The sequence below is a fragment of the Clarias gariepinus genome, chromosome 25 (assembly GCF_024256425.1).
Source record: "Clarias gariepinus isolate MV-2021 ecotype Netherlands chromosome 25, CGAR_prim_01v2, whole genome shotgun sequence".
Taxonomy (NCBI): Eukaryota; Metazoa; Chordata; class Actinopteri; order Siluriformes; family Clariidae; genus Clarias; species Clarias gariepinus.
In genome coordinates this window covers 19,269,211-19,287,854 of record NC_071124.1, presented here as the reverse complement: position 1 = coordinate 19,287,854, position 18,644 = coordinate 19,269,211, and the positions used below count along the sequence as shown (strand labels likewise).

The window sequence follows — 18,644 nt, the reverse complement described above, 5'->3', positions numbered from 1 at the left end:
CCCGATCATGTCCCTGGTGCACTTAGAGAACTTTCTACCTTGACGGTATCCAAGCACTAGTGAAACACTGGGATAAGTGCATTAGTGTAGATGGGAATTATATAGAAAAATAAATGGAGTTTTTTCTACTTTCGTAACTGTTATTCTGTTACTCTGCACATTTCAAAGTCCCAGTTTGATTTGAACACTCCTTGTAACATGACTCCCTATCATTAATTGATTTCCTATAACAACCACGGACAATGAGTTAAGTATAGGGTGGATTAAAATACTGATGATAATAATAATAATGGACATCACAGCCTACCTGACACACGGCCTCATGTTGGTTGAGTCCTGGCAGAGATTCTTGGCGCCTGTATGTGGGCCAGATGAAGGTGTCAAACAAGCGTCATCAGTCATTTGTTGAGGAAACACAGGCTCTGATGACTAACCTTATTGTCCTGTTAAACCTCCTGCTGTTGGATTGGAACCCTACATTTTACAGCTCTGTAGAAACACTTACACCCCTGCTGACACACCAAATGGGATTCTAGCTTATACTGCCAAAGAGATTCATTGATGCAATTGTTTGTACGTGTTTGTGTAAATGATGTGCGTATGTACTGTATGTGTGTGTGTAGGTCCAGGAGCTGCAAAGTCCTCCTCGGGCCAGTCAGGTGGTTAAGGACTGTGTGAAAGCCTGCCTGAACTCTACATATGAGTACATCTTCAACAACTGCCATGAGCTGTACAGTCGGGAATATCAGACAGACGCGGTTAGTATGTATGTGTGTGTGTGTGGGTGTGTGCTTGCATAGTCCTTTATTATATCAAGTTCAGCCCCCCGGAACATAAAGCTAAAACTTCCCAACTGGTCTTGTAGGCAGGATATGAAGAACAATTGGTGACTTTCTAGTAACAATAGCTTTATTTCTGGGTAAAAAAAAATGCCCATGATATTAAGTAAGGTTTAAGAGAAAGTATAAGATTCATTATTCAAGAGCAACATGGTTGGATGAGATGCATTTCATGAGTGATGATAATTGAGCATAACAGCACTGGGACATTTCACTATATGTATCATTATGTATCCCAGGTGGTCTTCAGTCGTTAATTACAATTAATTGTCAGTCAAACCATGGGTGAAAGTACGCATCTGTACGGTCCGCAGTACTGAGGAGAGAGCAACTGCTTGAATTTTTTTTTAATTTCAAACCGGTTACGGAAGCAATTTTAGCAAGAAAACACATCTGATAATGTTATGTCATCTTAAAAAGACACTTTGATTCTATAATAATTGTTTCTTAATCGTATCTGAACTATCAGTGTTCTTTTATTCGCAGCTACAAAGCTAACTAGCTCCTAAGACAAGGCTGAACTCCAAATCGCTCTCCAACCCCTGATCAAGGGCCCGACTTAGAGTGTGTGACAATGGATTGTACACCCTAGCACACACTAGCTTTTTTAATTAATGCTATTTAGGATTCAAACCCGGAATAAGTGGAAATATAAACAGTTTACAGAACTTTCCATCACCTTCATGTTTTATTCTCCACATCTTTTGGTTACACACATGCAGTACATTGGTCGCCAACTGTCGGTCGCCAGCTCCATTAGTCCATTAGTCCTCACAGGAGGACGGTGTTGGCGAAAAATAAAAATAAATCTGGTTAAATAAAGAAACAAATTATGATCTGTTAATAACAAATGGTGTTTACAGAACAGTTATATAAAAGTTATATCACACTCATGGTTGTGCTTTATTGCTGGATATAGCACGGCTGTGATGCCTTCGACACTTAGGCTGAGATAACATGGCTATATCCAGCAGTCCAGCACTCTCTTTTATGTGATATTGCTTCAATATCCTTATAACTTTTACCAATAGTCTTGAAAACCATGACAACTAAAAAAAAGTCACACAACTTACACACTGCATGACGGTAATTATTAAATGCATCAACACTGTTTTGGTTTATATGTTGAAGTAAGAGTGTATGTGTTTAATAAAGTGTCTCTCTATGAATCGTCTCTGTTTCTCACATCCTCGCCGGAACAGAAAGTAATTTTTCACCAGCTTCATGCTTGAGATGTCACGGTGATTCTGCCCCAGGCGTCTCTCTTGTTATTCAGGAGCAGGAGGCAGTGAACAGTGATCACCTCTCTAATGGACGTTCCTCTTTAAGATGAAATATTGATCACGACGGAGGTGGCGTGGTTGTTAGAGAACAGAGCGAGCCATGTTTTGCGCTTTTCTCTATTCTGTGCTCTTTCTCTCTCGTCTGCTTCATACTCTACAGCAAGAAGTTTTTCTAGTTTTTTTTTTTTTTTTAATATTGCATAAGTGGAACTGTAATAAATGTAATTTGTATGTGCATGTGTGTGTGTTCTGTCTGTCCTCAGTCTAAAAGTGTTCCTCCAGATGAGCAGGGCCCCAGCGTCAAGAACCTGGACTTCTGGTCCAAACTCATCACCCTTATAGTTTCCATTATAGAGGAGGACAAGAACTCCTACACACCCTGCCTCAACCAGTAAGTGTGTATTTGTGTGTGTGTGTGTTTTCACACATTGTTTCTCACTTCACGTAAAGCCTGTTAAAACACTTATGTCTCATAAAATATTAATATTGTAATGAAGTCTATTATGTGTTTATATATGTTCAGGCTTCCTGAAGCACTTTTTTGTCTCTCATTTTTGCCAAGTTTTTGTCTATTAATTTATATATAGTCCCTGTACCTGAGCGGTTTCAGAAGAATGTTTTTGTCTCTTTAGCTACACTGTGCCCTATGGATCATTCACGCATGAAAAAACAACAAACTTAAGAAATGAACCAGTGAGAAACAGGTGCAGAAGATGACAGATGATCAGGCCGGTGATTTAGTATACTGGTGATGCTGAATACTGAGTGCTTGGAACAGATGAGAGAGGAAATGAGATTGCTGCTAAAATCATTACAGAAACATTAAAGTTTTTAGATGGTTCTTTAGCCACTTTACAGCCCGTCACCGTAAACTATTTGTTCCTATTTCTTCAAATTAACCTACTCAATTTAATTTGAAGAAATAAGGGGGGGTGGGGGGGGTCAAGATTTTTGCACAGGATTGTATATTGGGAAAATAAAAATGACCATGTGACTTTATAAGGTCGACATGCATAGTAAATACTAACTGTTCATAATAATGTTGTAATGCAGGGTTTTTTACGATGCGCTACAATATTAGGTCTTACTTGAGAAGCTTATGCTAGACATTATTAGATATAATGAAAATCTACATACTATGCCTAAATTCATTTATATTACATCGGGCATACTAGATTCAGATAACCACCATGTTCCTAATAATATATTTTCATATATTAATATGAAATTCATAACCTGTTTCATGTGTAGGTTATGTAACAATAACTACTTATAAGCATTTACACCCGATGTTTTAAGGTATTATACCACTGTGCTGCTGAAATCCCATCTCTGATTGATAGATAGATTTTTGCAAATAGCTGCACTACCCATAAGCACTCTGTCTTCAGGTTTCCTCAGGAGCTGAACGTTGGAAAAATCAGCGCTGAGGTCATGTGGAACATGTTCGCTCAGGATATGAAGTATGCCATGGAAGGTGAGGATCACATACACCTCTACAGTATATGGTCCACCCATGCAGAAAAGATAAAAAAAAAACAGCCTTTAATGGCTTTAAATAGATCCAAAACCAAAATAAAGAGCATTTCAGCACTTTTTTTAATTGCAGCTCTAAATTCGTACTGATGAAGCAGACCAGAGCCAACTGTCCATCTGTGCTCACTTTATCAGTGTTCTCTTCCTGAGCATGTCCTTGCTTTAAGTACAGTCTGTCACATAGCTCCTGGTAGACTGATGCTGTCTGTGTCTTTAGAGCACGAGAAGCACCGGCTGTGTAAGAGCGCAGATTACATGAACCTTCACTTCAAAGTCAAGTGGCTCTACAACGAGTACTGCAAAGAGCTGCCATGCTTCAAAGATTGTGTGCCCGAGTACCCTACGTGAGTACAATTAAAACCTATATATATATAATTATATGCACTGTGGATATGGGGTGCCTTGTGGAATAGAGAGAAGTTGAGCAGTTCTTAGAGTCCTGTTAGAGATCTCTTCTGGAGATCATCTTTTATAAATCATAAATTAAGTCCCTATTTTCCCAACAACTGTTAAAAAAAAATACTGTGATTTGTCAGATTTTATTGCCTAGGTTGCCATTCTTGTGTAATAAGCCTCATGTACAGTACTATAGTTTTATTATTGCACCTAGTGGTCACAAATGTGAACTGCAACAACCATTAGTAGAGGCCGAGTGAGGCAGGAAGCATGTTGCCATATCTCAGAAATATAACATGATTTAGCAATAAGCCTGGTACAAAATGAAGCTTATTGAAACAGGAATCTGAAAACATAACACAACATAACACAAATCACCTAAAATGTGACTTAATACCTGATGATGTGACAGGTCACTTATAGCGATGTTCCTCAGTAGCATCAGCTGCTGTTTAGCACAATGCATTCGTGATATAAGATTTGTAATCTAATGTATTGTTTTCTCACTGATAAGTTAGTATACACTAGCTACTTTGGCCCAACTTTTTTGGCTTAGTTAAAGATTGCTTACATTCTATATGACCTGATTTTAATTTGGTTTTAGTCAGCATTAATAATCAGAGCCTATCTGAATTTCTGTTGCCTTAAATAGATGGTTCGAACCATTTGTTATCCTTTGGTTGGATGAGAATGAGGAAGTTTCCAAGGACTTCCTGAATGGGGCTCTGGTGAGGGATGCAAAGGACGGGGTAAATATCACTTTTTCAAAATGCTTATGCTCTCTATGATTATATATATATATATAAAATATAAAAAAAAAAATTTTCATGCCACCAGATTACATTAATCTGATTATAGAAAGTTAAAAAGAAACAGAAAAAGAAGACTTTATTTGTCTTACAGTATATATGGAATTTTCCCCAGCTTATCCCTGCTTGTTAGGGAAGTTGGGTTAAGCTGTGATACGAGACCTCTGAAGCAGGGGGACTTGTTCAATGGCTTTATCAATTAACAACTCTGCTATATGTTATTCCTTATGTATTATAGGAAATGTTGAAGAAATATTGTGCTTTGCTGACCTTTAAACGTAGATTCAATCAGCTTTATGATTACCTTTCCTTTCCTTCATAAGGTAGTTCTACTCTCATGGTCTCTCTCTCTCTCTCTCTCTCTCTCTCTCTCTTTAACACACACATACACACACAGTTCCAGCAGACATCAGAGCATGCCCTGTTCTCCTGCTCGGTGGTTGATGTTTTCTCTCAGCTGAATCAAAGCTTTGAGATCATCAGGAAGCTGGAGTGTCCCGACCCTCAGATTGTTGGCAACTATATGAAGAGATTCGCCAAGGTGCTGTACAGAATACAATAGTGTGATTGTTCTGCTGTTAAACTCATAAAAAGAGTTGATAAATCGTAGTTTGCTTCCAATTAATGAATCTTAATCATTGTTTCTTTTTTTTTTCTTTATTTTGCAGACTATTGGGACTGTACTTTTGTCTTACGCTGACATCATTGCCAAGGATTTTCCCAACCACTGCAGTAAGGAGAAAGTGGTATGTGTTTTTTATTGTATTTTTTGTATTTTTGTGTATGTGTGCTTCGTGTTCATATTTGTGCACGTATCCATATGTTTAATCAAATGGGGATGAAATAATTAGATGAATGCCGCCTGCTGGGACTGAGACAAATTGGTCCCACTAGACACACACACATACTTACAGTACGAAGCTGAATAAAACTTTAATTGACTTCAAATTTATGTTTAAGAGGTTTGAATTATTTCATTATAGCACTGGTGATTTAGTTTGTGGATTTTTTTTTTACATTTGTGTTACAATGACTGTAATCTTCTATTTCTTTTGATCAGCCTTGCATCATCATTAATAACATCCAGCAGCTCCGGGTGCAATTGGAGAAGATGTTCGAGGCTATGGGAGGCAAAGATGTGAGTCTCCATCATTCATACTGCATACAAATAGCACCTAAATTTCACAACTAGCCTTTATATAGTTAGCATAGTGTTTTTCAAAGTCTCATATAATTTTCAGTTCTTAAATATCACCTATAATATTTCTAAACGGAGAATTACTGCTACATGGCAGACAATCTTCCATTTACCTTGTATAGCCTTTATTTGACTCTTAAATACAACATATGTATGACACATTTCCTCTTTAAATGCATGTGTCCATCTGGTGCGCCCGGGAGGCGATAGCGCAGGTGCTTGGGCACGATCATCGTTGCTTTGCAATTATATTTGTCATTGGTTTTTCAATGCTTAAAGATCACATGTAATATTCCTGAACTGAGAATAACTGCTACATGGCAGACAATCTTCCATTTACTTTGTATAATTTGTTTGTAGAATCTAAAGCCTCATTTCTCTTATCTGAAGTTGTTGACCTGTACCTGCTTCTTGAGGTGCTCACATCAAATGTGATGTTTATATATTTAACCAGGTTAAAATTTTGGTGTATTGTTTACATACACGAATACTGTGCAAAATTCATGAGCCACCCATCGTTTCTGTATATTAAATGAAATGATGTAGATTGAATTAAAGAAACAGGAACAAATGTTTTACTGCGGAATGCTGAAAAAAGCTACAATTTTAAGGAATTAGTTCTTTATGTACTGAACAACCTTAAAAGCAACCTCATTTCCCCTCTCGTCTGTTCCAACCACCCAGCATTGAGCATCACCAGTATACTAATCACTGGCCTGATCATCTGACATTATTTGCACCTGTTTCTCACTGGTTAAGAAACCACTGGTTAAGTTTTTGTGGCTTAACAAACAAAAAACATTCTTCTGAAGCCCGGAGAACTATTCCTCAAGACTACATTAAAAACACAAGAAAATCTCAAGAAAAATCTTTTTGGAAGCAAAATATGAAGAAATGATAGATAGCTCAAGACTTCTGCACAGTAGTGCATATATAATTCTTTTTATATCCCATCATATAGCATTAAGTTTACTTTACATCAGCTTCGAATTGAAGCTGTCTGTGAGGAGACCATATTGTGTGAGGACTGCTTACTTGACATAAAAGATATATTTTTGTTTAATTAAAATGCTCTTAATTCCTTGTACAAACAGCCTTGTGCTCCTTAGGGGGGTTTAGTACAAGAAGTTGTTTCTATAGCACCCTGGCGCTTAAAGATTGGCACCGTCTGTTCAGCTAGTTTCAGATTTATCTCTCATTTCACCATCACTCCAATTTCCTGGTGATCATTTAAATCTATCCGTCGTTTACCAACCTCTCTCGCTTTCTCATTCATCGATCGTGCCCTCTTTTCTGAGTCACACTCTGGTAAAAACTCCCACTCATGCTGTCTCTTTCAGAAGCTCTTAGTCATTCCCTCCTCTGCAGCGAGCCCTCTTATCCACCTGTTACCCTGTGACACTTCATGCATAGTAATTACTGCATGACATAACGTTTACCGCCCCAGTCCTCTTTACCAGCATACACAAATATTTAAGGAGTATTACACAATCTGTGAAATGAACAAACTTTTACTGACAGTTAAAGAAATGCATATTAAAATTAAAGTTTGAATAATGGTCCATACTTTACTTAGGATAAGATACTTAAAATGTAGGACAATGTAAGCAATTAGACAAATACTCATCGATGAGGTGAGTCTTTTGCAATAGCATCATGTCCTTATGGAAACTGGTTCAACTTAAATCACAGCACACTTATTTTATTACTTTTTTAACATTTTTTTCTTCATTATGGGAGGGGCGAGACTTTTGGTTGTTCAGAATAACAGAAAAAAATCTCTCTTTATTTCTCTATTTCCCTGCTACACAGATTTTCAAGGATCAGGCGTTGCATCAAATGTTCAAATGTTCATGGGAACGACTGCAGGGCGGTCTGAGCCATCACGCACATACAGCTAGAAGTTTCATTATTGTACTGTGCTTGAAGTCAATCAGTTTTATGCCTTACAGATAGGCACTAAGACCCAGCAGGGGATTGGATTACCCACAATTCCGCAACGCAAGAGAGAGAAAAACCGTTGGCTCAGTTGTGATCATGTGACGTTCGGCGTCAAAAACAAGAAGGGCATGTGTGATGCATGATACTCGGTACTCGTAAACCAAGACTTGTTCGTTTTTCAAGTCAAAATTTATTTAAAATATTTACTCGCAATCCGAGGTTCCACTGTATTTATTATAATTGCAGATTAACACACACTGTGCTCAAAGTATATTAGATAATAAAATATTTAAATATGTAGGATAAAATGGGTACACATCTCCAATTCTTTCACACCTAATTGACTATTTTTGCTTATGTAACTGACTGTTTTTGCTTTTAGGTTTTCAGGCTAACAGGTTTGCCCATTAATGCCCATGGTCAGGGATTTACCTGTGTATTCTTTGCTCCACAGCTGAACGTGGAAGCCAGTGACTTCTTAAAGGAGCTGCAGGTCAAACTGAACAACGTGATGGACGACCTGAGCAGGATCTTTGCGGTCAGGTGGGATAGCCATGCTATAGTGAAAACACAGTGCTCCGCTTAGCACCATGTCACAAAATAGTTTAATGTCTTGACATGTGTTTGAATATAAGTAATGACATTTGTAAGGGTGTACAAACTTTTGCACTTGTAACAACTTATATTTTTCTTATATTTCCATGTCCAAATCAAACTCTTATCTAGGCCTAGTGAAAATGGTATTCATTCTAGTTGTCATGGATTCCAACAACCTTGTACAGAGTGTAAGTATGTGACTGAGTGTTCTGTGTGTGTTTGTGTGTAGTTTCCAGCCTCACATCGAGCAGAGTGTGAAACAGATGGGTGACATCCTGAGCCAGGTAAAGGGTGCGAACGTCCCTGCTAATGGAAATGGCAGCCTCACACAGGACGCTGACAATGTGCTTCAACCCATTATGGACTTCCTGGATAGCAAGTGAGACACACACTTTGTTCTCAGACACTTTGTAAATGAATGCTGTGCATCAGCATGAAGCTAGCACTTTGTGGATCTGCAAAGCACCATACATAAATGATTTATTTAATGAATTAATTAGATAGAAATGCAGTGGTAATGAAATGTTGGCTTGTCTGGGTTCATGCTGGGTCTTTTGTATGAAGACTCAAAGTGTTTTGCTTCGGGCCTTCATAACTCTGAAAGGCACCTGAATACATTTTCATCCTCCGGTTTCTCTCTTTCTTTTAGTTTGACATTATTTGCAAAGATCTGTGAAAAGACGGTGCTGAAGCGGGTCCTCAAGGAGCTGTGGAAACTGGTCATGAACACCATGGAGAAAACCATTGTTCTTCCCCCACTTACTGACCAAACAGTGAGTGTCTATAATGGTCCTTTTAAGGGCATAACATTTCTCTTAACCATACTTAAGGATGCAGGTTCCAAAGTGGAGCTTAAATAGAGCAATAATTTATTGGTTAAACACAGTTATCAAAAACTGTCTCTTGAGTCGTTGCTTGAGGCTCCATTTGAAACTTCATTGGAGGAATCACTTGAGTTTCCATTTGAGGCATCAGTTGAGGTATTTCTTGAGAATATTATTTAAGTCTCCATTTGAGGTATCACTTGAGCATCATTTGAGGCATCAACTGAATCTCCATTTGAGGCCTGACTTGAGGCAGCTCTTAAGGTATCAGTTGAAATTCTGGTCGAGTCTTCATTTGAAGGGCATCACTCGAGTTTCTATTTTAGCCATCACTTGAGGCATCACTTCAGTTGTTGGTTGAGTCTAAGTTATAGCTGGAGTCATTACACCAAGTTTTAGAGATATTTAGCTTCCCAAATTTCTGCCATTTGCTTCCATTTTTTTCAGGCAAACAAACTCACCATGTTGGAGGTTGTATTGGTCTGTGTACACAGAGACAGGACTAGAGACATTTAAAATAGTTTTTGAAAACCTGTACCATCACAAGCTACCACCCCATAACCTTTAGAGAAATTTCAAATTAGTGTCATGTAATGGGAAATGGATACAGGCACTTACCCAGAGTACAGATAGCTCTGGATTTGCCATGCTGTAATACTTTCTAGAGAGCTGGCTGATCATGCATGCTCTCTGCTAGTAATGAGCTCCTTCCTGCTAAGCTCAAACAACTGATGAGGAACACAAACATAATCTAGTCTGCCTTCTACACTATATTTACTTAAAAAAGGAGAGATGTGTTCCTTATCTAATGCAATATGGACATAATAAACTCAGATCGGGCGGAAAAAGCATGCGCTCTGGGACTGTGTGTGAGTATGAAAGATAGATTGAGGGTATTGGTCAGAGAGAGAAATCCTTCCAGTAAAAGTGTGTAAATGTGTGTCGTCTTTTTCAGGGCACACAGCTCATCTTTAATGCTGCTAAAGAATTGGGTCAGCTCTCCAAGCTAAAGGTAGACACACAACAACTGTGCATACTAATAACGATCAATAATAGTAATAAAAAGGCATAATTCTTAAACATTTGCATGGATACATCAGGAAGCAGCTGATCAATTTGTTAACGATTTGTTTTTTTAGGAGCACATGGTGCGAGAGGAGGCCAAGGCACTCAGCCCCAAACAGTGTGCAGTTATTGAATTAGCATTGGACACCATAAAGGTAAAGACACACAGCATTTACTCCACTCTGGGCTCATGTAAATGTCCTGTACAGACACACAAAATGTTTGTTAATGCTTCAACCCCCTTAGTCAATGCATTGTTCTGAGCACAGTTGGGTGGAGCTAAGGAACAAGCCAGGGGATGAAATCTTTTTAAACTGGGGTCACATTAGGGGAGAATCTGTTTGACAAATTCTAAGACAAAGAGCTTTTGTATTTAATTAAAGGATAAGTCCCGGATGTCATCCATTGTCAATAAAAGCACCATATTTTTATGGTTTTTGTTATATTCTGCATGGATAATATCCTGGATTGACTCGAACGCCCCTTGTACATGCTCACAAAAAAGGGCCAACTTGAATGTCTAAAAATGACCAAAATATAAGTATTTGTGTGCGTGTATATAAACATTGTGTGCGTGTTTAATAGCAATACTTCCATGCCGGTGGTGTGGGTCTGAAGAAGACATTTTTGGAGAAAAGTCCAGACCTGCAGTCTCTGCGCTACGCTCTGTCACTCTACACACAAGCCACGGACAAACTCATCCGCAAATTCGTCCAGTCACAGCACAATCAGGGTAAATTCATTTATACATACTGTGTTTTTTTTTTTTTATGTATGCTGCTATAAAACCTCCCTATTTTTTCTGCTTTCATCCTGGTTCCAGTCTACCTTCTCTCTCTCTTTCACATTGTACTTTCAGCTTTTCTTTGTCTCTCTCGGTTTTCATGTAATAATGCTCACTACATCGCTGTGTGCGCTGTGCAAACTGTCTGCCTTTTGTACTGCTGTCAACATCTTTTATGTTCACATGTCAGCATCTTATTCAGATACTAATGTGTTTTCCAGCAGTATTTGTTTTCAATCTCTCTCTCTCTTTCTCTCTCTTTCTCTCTCTCTCTCTCTCTCTGCCACTCTACTAGTTCATGGAGGTAAAGGAGTGAGGTGCACTCCCAGCGAGGATGTATACCCAGAGAAGGGTATGTGTGTCTTGTCTGTTGTTCCCTGCACAGGCATGATATAAAACAAATTAATATGCAAACAGAACAGTTTGGATGAAGCAAGTTTTAAACAGCCAACTTTGATAACTTTTATAACTTTGATAAAGATTGTGTAGAAACTAAAAATTCCAAATCTGCTAATTTCTTTAAAGAACAAGAACTATTAAGCCAACCAAAGAACCCTTTAATAATGTAGAGTACAATCTACTACAATCGGTTCTCAGGTGTTGTTCCTGCACCATCAGGGTTGGTACTGTCTGTCATTTAGGCAGCATGTCATTATGGCAACATGACGGCAACTTTTTAAATAATAAGCTATTTAAATACATGGACAGTGTGAAAAGAATTTTTAAACCTAATGACTAAAACCATAAATCAGCTATTTATGGAATGGAGTACATTACTAATGCTAACATAAATTCATTAGGACCATTCATTTTGTCATTTTGCATGCAGTTGTTGTCTAAATGTTGATTTTGTAATTTTTTAGGTAAAATTTGTAAAATTCATGTTTTAAGGGGGTGGCGGAGCTAATTTCAGGGCTGGAATAAATATAAATATATATTTATTCCAAGAAACTACCCCAGATACATTGCATGGTAATACTGTATATACTGTACAGTACGAAGGGCGCTCAAGTCAAACCAGGACTTTTGATGTGAGTCATGAAACAGTCAAGCATAGTACGTGAACTCGTAGAGCAGTGCAAATGTTTTACAGAAGGCAGTTCATCCGTAAATGATGATCCCGGTTGAGGTTGCTAAGAGTTCACTGCAACTGTTACCAAGTGGAACACCAGGTCCTTGTAAATTAATGGATAACTTGTCACTAACTTGTGGAAGAGACGCATCTGTCTGTGGGGAACTGTACACAAATTCATTCACCACCACCACTTGCACATTACAGACCTTGGCTAGTTAATGAAACACCCCCAGTCTTGAACCCACTCTCAGCCATTTTCACATGAGCCATTAAAGAAGTTCCCAGAAGGCTAGAGTTTCAGACATGAATCAGGCAGTCCAATCATGGCTCCGGCGTACTGAGAAAACTTTCTACAATGACACTGTACAAGCACTAGTGAAATCCTGGGATAAGTGTATTAGTGTAGAAGAGGATTATGTAGAGAAAAAGGTAGTTATTTTTTCGCTCATAACTGAGTTCTGTTAATCTGTGCAATCAAAAGTCCTGGTTTGATTTGAACACCTCTTGTATAATCCTTATAGGGCTAGAAGCAATTTTAAATATTACAGGAATATTGGACTTCCCTGAACAGCACTCCAAGTGTATTGACGGAAAAGGCATATAAATCTGTCTGGGTGTGTCTCGTCTATTTAGTGTCAATTAGCTGTAATAGAGAGCAGGTCTTGAAAAGGCAACAAAGGTCACAGACTAGCATAAAGCTTGGCACACATTCAGACTGCTCAATTTAATTTCTGTTAATGCAGAAGCCCATCACTGTGCTGATCTCTTCATAGTGAGTGTGAGCGAGCGTTTACTGCTAACGCAGGACCTTCACAGCACTGTTTTATGGCTGTGTTTTTCTTTAGCGGATTACTTAATTGACGTTATTTGATTCAGTCATTGTGATACTTTAATCAGTGAATGGAAGTGAAGTCTCAGCTTTGCTGTCCAATACAATTCATTCATACCCAGTATATCTGTTGGCATCGGACTCAGGCTTTATTAAGGCTTTTGAAATGTGGCTCCAGGTCACAGGCAAAGGACTAGAGCACCATCTGGTGGATTCAAATTAAAACACAGCACTTTTATAAGCAGGCATTTCATAAGCAAGTAATGTTTTTCATTTCGACTTAAAGCAATGTTGCTGTAGGACAGAGATGAGCGATAGAACATATGCAGCTCGTGATGGGATTACATTGCACAAAATGAAGCGAAACCTAACAAGACATGGATTACAAAAAGTTTATTTGTCTGTGATTTTTGGCTAGAGGGCGTGGACAATCCTTAGGACAATTTTCAAATTTTCTAATTTTAACAATCTAAAATCCAGATTTATTTAATAATTAACTAAAACCCTACACAACTCCAACAACAACTCCTGGTAAACCAGAGTTCCATGAGTTTCATTTGCTTATCAGGACATGATTGGCTCATGTATTTTATGATGTTAAAAAAAAAAAAAAGACTATCACTTTCTGAATTTGTTCTCCTTTAATAACGTTTTTAACTCGTAAGCCATCAGATCTGCACAAATTTCATTCTTCTGGTTCATCCCATGGTTCCCTGGAATCATCCCCACTATATCAAGCAATATAAAGATAATTAATTCTCGTTTATATGTGTTTTTTTTTTTACCTGAAACAGTGCTATTTGAATTTGTTCCAGCTCTGAAGCTTTAGATTTATCACTTATTCATCACCAATATAATGATTTTTATTGTGTAAAAGCCGATTCTGCATTTGATGCTACAGTAAATGCAGCCTATTTCTAGAAACAGAAACACAGTTTTTCTTTCTGTATTCTCATTGAGTAAACCATTAAGTAAATAAGAGCTTGAAAGGTGAAGGAAGGATAGTAGGTGAAAAGTGATTATATACTGTACATACACTCACCAGCCACTTCATTACACCTTGCTACGACTGGGTTGGACCTCATTTTGCCTTTACAACTGCCTTAATTCTTTGTGGCATACAACAAGGTGCTGGATACATTCCTTAGATGTTTTATCATCTGTACATGCATGATCTGAATCTCCCGTTCCTCCACATTCCAAAGGTGCTCTACTGAATTGAGATCTGGTAACAGTGGAGGCCATTTAAATACAGTGAACTCACACTAAAGTGTTTGAGATGATTTTAGCCTTGTGACATGGCCAGTTAACCTGTGGTAATGAAGGAATGGACATGGTCAGGAATAATACTCAGGTAGGCTGTAGCTTTTAAACCATGCTCAGCTGGTACTGAGGGGCCCAAAGTGTGCCAGAAAAATATCCCCATACCATTATTCTACCACCACCAGCCTGACCCACTGGCAGGATGGATGCAAGCTCTCATGATGTTCACCCCAAATTTTGACTTTACCATCTAAATGTCACAGCAGAAAACAAGACTTGATATAAGATATTTTATCTTATTCAGATCATTCTCTTGTAATGAAGTGGCCAGCGAGTGTATACTAAATATAAAAATAAATGAATTTCTCCCACTGTAAAGTTCTGTAAAACTGTTTACATTCTGTAAAATATATTATTCTAAACCACAGTTTTTGATTGTTTCCCTTTCAGCCTCAGGTGTGGATGACCCCGTGGGAGAGGTGTGCATGACACTGGAGATCCTCAGCGACCCCAACACAGGAGGACACAAAATTAATATTAAAGGTTAAAAATTCCCTCACACTTATTATTGCTCTGTGGAACTTTGCATTTGACTAATGACTTATGAATCTGTGAATGGAACCTTTTTTTAATCCTTACGCTTGGTAGTGATGTGTGTGCGTTTGGTTGTCAGTGGTGGCAGCAAATGACCTGCGATGGCAGACTCAGGGCATTTTCCGACCCTTCGTGGAGGTCTACATCATTGGACCCCACCTCAGCGACAAGAAGAGAAAGTTCGCCACCAAGTCCAAGAACAACAGCTGGTCGCCGAAATTTGGAGAGGCCTTCCAGTTGTACGTTTTTGCTTTTTAAAATGCAGAATTATGTAGATCATAGTTTATTTATTAATTAATGAAACCTAAAAATCTTAATGTGGTTAAGAATGACTGAAAACCATGTTAAAGTTAGCACAGCCTTATTTTGTAGCGTACATTATTGCCACTTTTTAATTTATTTAAGAAATCTTAAAACAGTGATGTGAGATGTGTTTAGTGACTAAATAATATGTCATGCTATTTTATATTATACAACAGTTAGTTCCAAGTGTAACAACAAGTGTTGATATAGAGCATAAAAGCACTGGGACATTTAACTAAATGTATCACTCCACGTCACAGGCAATCTGTAATTAACAATCGTTAATTACAGTACACTTACTGTTGATCACCACCGTGGCTAAAAAGTAGGTGGGTACGGTCCACTATACCGGAAAGAGGGTAGAGCAGCTGGCTGCAAAAAACCTACATTCAAAACCCAAAACGGAAGCACTTGCTTCTTGCTTCGCCAATGTTGTTCTGTGCCTGGCTAACAGAAGCTACAAAGCTAACTAGCTTCTACAAGGCTGAATCCCAAATCCTTCCCTAACCCCTGATCAAAGGTGTGTTGAACAATGGATTGTACACCCTACCATACTAGCTTTCCATTTAAAGTTGTTTGGGAAATTCAAAAACATGGAAATTTGATTTTTTTTCACGGAATTATTGAAAAAATAAAGTAAATCTCATAAGTTTCTTAGAAAACCACCACCTCTATGGTTTCTTCTTCTTCTTTTTTTTTTACACAGTACCGGTAAGACTACTTTAAAACTACTTCATTTACACTAACTGTCGGTTACCCACTTTGACCAGTCACGGCTAATCAGTTCCACCAGTGTAAATGGTGTTTGTGGAACTGTTGTTTGAATGTAATATCACTTAAGGTTCTGCTGTTGGACTAAATAACAGGACTTCCTCTCATGGGATATGGCTTAATGCACATTTAAGCAGTTAAGTGTCTGCTAAAATGCAGAACCCAATAGATGACTATATTTAGTAATTCTTACATTGGGGCAGCTTAGAAATAGGGGGAATGTGGACAACTCTTAAACAAAATTTTCTTTTTTGCCCATTCCCTTGTCTTTCTGTAGTGTCCTGGGCAGTGAACTGGGACCTGAGGGCTACGAACTACACGTGTGTGTGAAGGACTACTGCTTTGCCCGAGAGGACCGTACAGTCGGCATGGCCGTGCTGCAGCTAAAAGACCCTGCATTGCGAGGTGGTGGAGCCTTCTGGTTACCCCTGGGCAAACGTGTGCACATGGATGAGACAGGCCTTACTGTGCTGCGAATCCTCTCACAGCGCAACAACGATGATGTGGCCAAAGAGTTTGTGAAGCTCAAATCAGACCAGCGCTCGGCCGAGGAGGGCCGAGGGAGTTAGGAGGCTGGAGTTCTTTGTCCACACACTGTATACACGCACAGGAAATGGAAAGATGCACACATCAACACACACAATCAGGCTACAAGTGAACAGAAAACACTCAGTTCAGCAAACTTGTATAGAGACCAATTTGAGTTGAAGAAACACTGTTGTGCCTCACCAGTGGCATAACCTAAATCTCTGCATAAACACTAAAGCAATCAAACCTGATTCAAGCAAATAATGATGTCAGAGGTGTTGCTCTTTCATCTTTGCCTTTTTTTGTAAAGGGAACTCTGCTGTGACATCCTAAAATCCAACAGTATAGACACACACCCATTTTACATCCAGTATCCTTTTTACATTCTGATTCTACAGTAAACATAAGCATGCCTCAGAGCTTATTTAAAATGGAGAATGATGTGAAAAATGCCATACATATTGAGAGTGATAATTGCCATACACATTGAGAACGATAAATGCCATATGTATATCACACATACAGTACAAATCCTCCAACGTGCCGCAACCTTTTTGACCCTGTCATAAAAAAGTCACTGTTAAAAGCATTAGTTCATACTCACATGTGCAATGGGCAAAAGCTACGCTTTAACGCTATTTTAGCGTTTCTTGCATGGCTTGAGTCATCACACTGCTTTCTTCTCTTACATGTGTAGACCAGCATGCTGCTCCTACCTGCTTACCCACAATGCATTGCTGCTTACAGGAGATACATGAAGTTCATGTACTTTCTCCTTTACTTATGTTTTATAACCAGACAACTTTAAAAAAAAAAAAAAAAAAAAAAAAAGATATTCCAAAACATGATGGGGCTCAATATTTTTCATGTTGTTTTGGAAGCTTAACTTTGCACTTAAGCCTCTGTTGCATGTTTTTACGTCCCGTCCCAGTCAGGTCTTTTTATTCGTCCGTCAAAACATTTTGTTTTTACTGTTCTCTGTTGCATTGTGCATGATGAAGCCTAGCCACTTCAACACTGTGATTCTCTTCTCATGCTCGCCTCCGCTGCTGTGCATTATGGAGCTTTAGGTTTGTTTGATTTTGTGTGTTCTACGGTTCCTGGATATGTTGATGTTGTTGTAGCCCTTGAATTTATGGAAATTGGATTAAATGGGATGGGATAATATGGGGGAAAAATTATAATAATATATAATATACAGTTTGCGTTTCACAATATTTAGGTTTAATGAAGTGTCACCCAAAGTGTGAGGGCGTGATTTAAAGAAATAAAAATATATATTTTTTAAATGTTAAATAATGGAAAGGAGTAAAGTTTAAAAGATTATATCTACCAATCTGCTGCTGATCATCAGTAATAATGATACACACGAGTCTCAGAAAAGCATTTGTTGCTAGTCTTTCGGCTGCTTCCATCAAGGGATCGCCACAGCAGACCGTTTAACCCGCACAACAACGAGGCACAGGTTTTACAGCAGATGCCCTTCCTTATTACCTCCCATTTTATCCAGGCTTGGGGCTGATACTGCATCCAGTGGCTGGGAATCAAACCCGGGCCTTCTCCATGGCAGACGAGAGACCTACCACTGAGCCACCAATGTTCTAGTCTCAGAAAATATTGCCCAGTGAATATTGACTGAGAAGAGACTTCAACAAACATCTGTTACTTAAATTGACCCATAAAAAGCTTTTCCCTTTGATTTTACCTGCTAAATATAAAATATACATCTTTTTTAGGTTTATTAATAATACGTTTAATATCTGCTCTACATTGAAAACAACATGTATTACAAACTTTGCAAAGATGTCTTTTTAAACATCTTGGTGCTCTCTGGTGTTACATCACCCAGCCTTTTTGTAATATAATATACAGATTCATTGTTCTAATACACAAAAACATTAATAGAGATGTTAGAAATGAAATTGAATGGAGAAATCTGTCTCAGGTTAGTCGTGAGGAATAAGAAAGTTAATGAATTTGGCTTTAAAATCCTGTCAGAAATTGTAATG

The 18,644-nt window shown here is 38.3% G+C and overlaps 1 protein-coding gene across 1 annotated transcript in view; it reads left to right on the top strand.

The window, feature by feature from the left end:
* The window catches only part of LOC128513463 (protein unc-13 homolog A), a 50,583-nt gene extending 33,150 nt beyond the window's left edge, over window positions 1-17,433 (top strand). Inside the window, exons 25-42 of the mRNA XM_053487211.1 lie at window positions 624-758; window positions 2,386-2,513; window positions 3,514-3,599; window positions 3,876-4,002; window positions 4,707-4,803; window positions 5,261-5,404; window positions 5,532-5,609; window positions 5,924-6,001; window positions 8,457-8,545; window positions 8,829-8,978; window positions 9,249-9,372; window positions 10,379-10,435; window positions 10,563-10,643; window positions 11,074-11,221; window positions 11,568-11,624; window positions 14,890-14,982; window positions 15,113-15,272; window positions 16,385-17,433. Coding sequence (XP_053343186.1) covers window positions 624-758; window positions 2,386-2,513; window positions 3,514-3,599; window positions 3,876-4,002; window positions 4,707-4,803; window positions 5,261-5,404; window positions 5,532-5,609; window positions 5,924-6,001; window positions 8,457-8,545; window positions 8,829-8,978; window positions 9,249-9,372; window positions 10,379-10,435; window positions 10,563-10,643; window positions 11,074-11,221; window positions 11,568-11,624; window positions 14,890-14,982; window positions 15,113-15,272; window positions 16,385-16,676 — 2,124 coding nt within the window. The 3' untranslated portion in view covers window positions 16,677-17,433. The remainder of the gene's footprint in view (window positions 1-623; window positions 759-2,385; window positions 2,514-3,513; window positions 3,600-3,875; window positions 4,003-4,706; window positions 4,804-5,260; window positions 5,405-5,531; window positions 5,610-5,923; window positions 6,002-8,456; window positions 8,546-8,828; window positions 8,979-9,248; window positions 9,373-10,378; window positions 10,436-10,562; window positions 10,644-11,073; window positions 11,222-11,567; window positions 11,625-14,889; window positions 14,983-15,112; window positions 15,273-16,384) is intronic.
* Window positions 17,434-18,644: the final 1,211 nt, after the last annotated feature.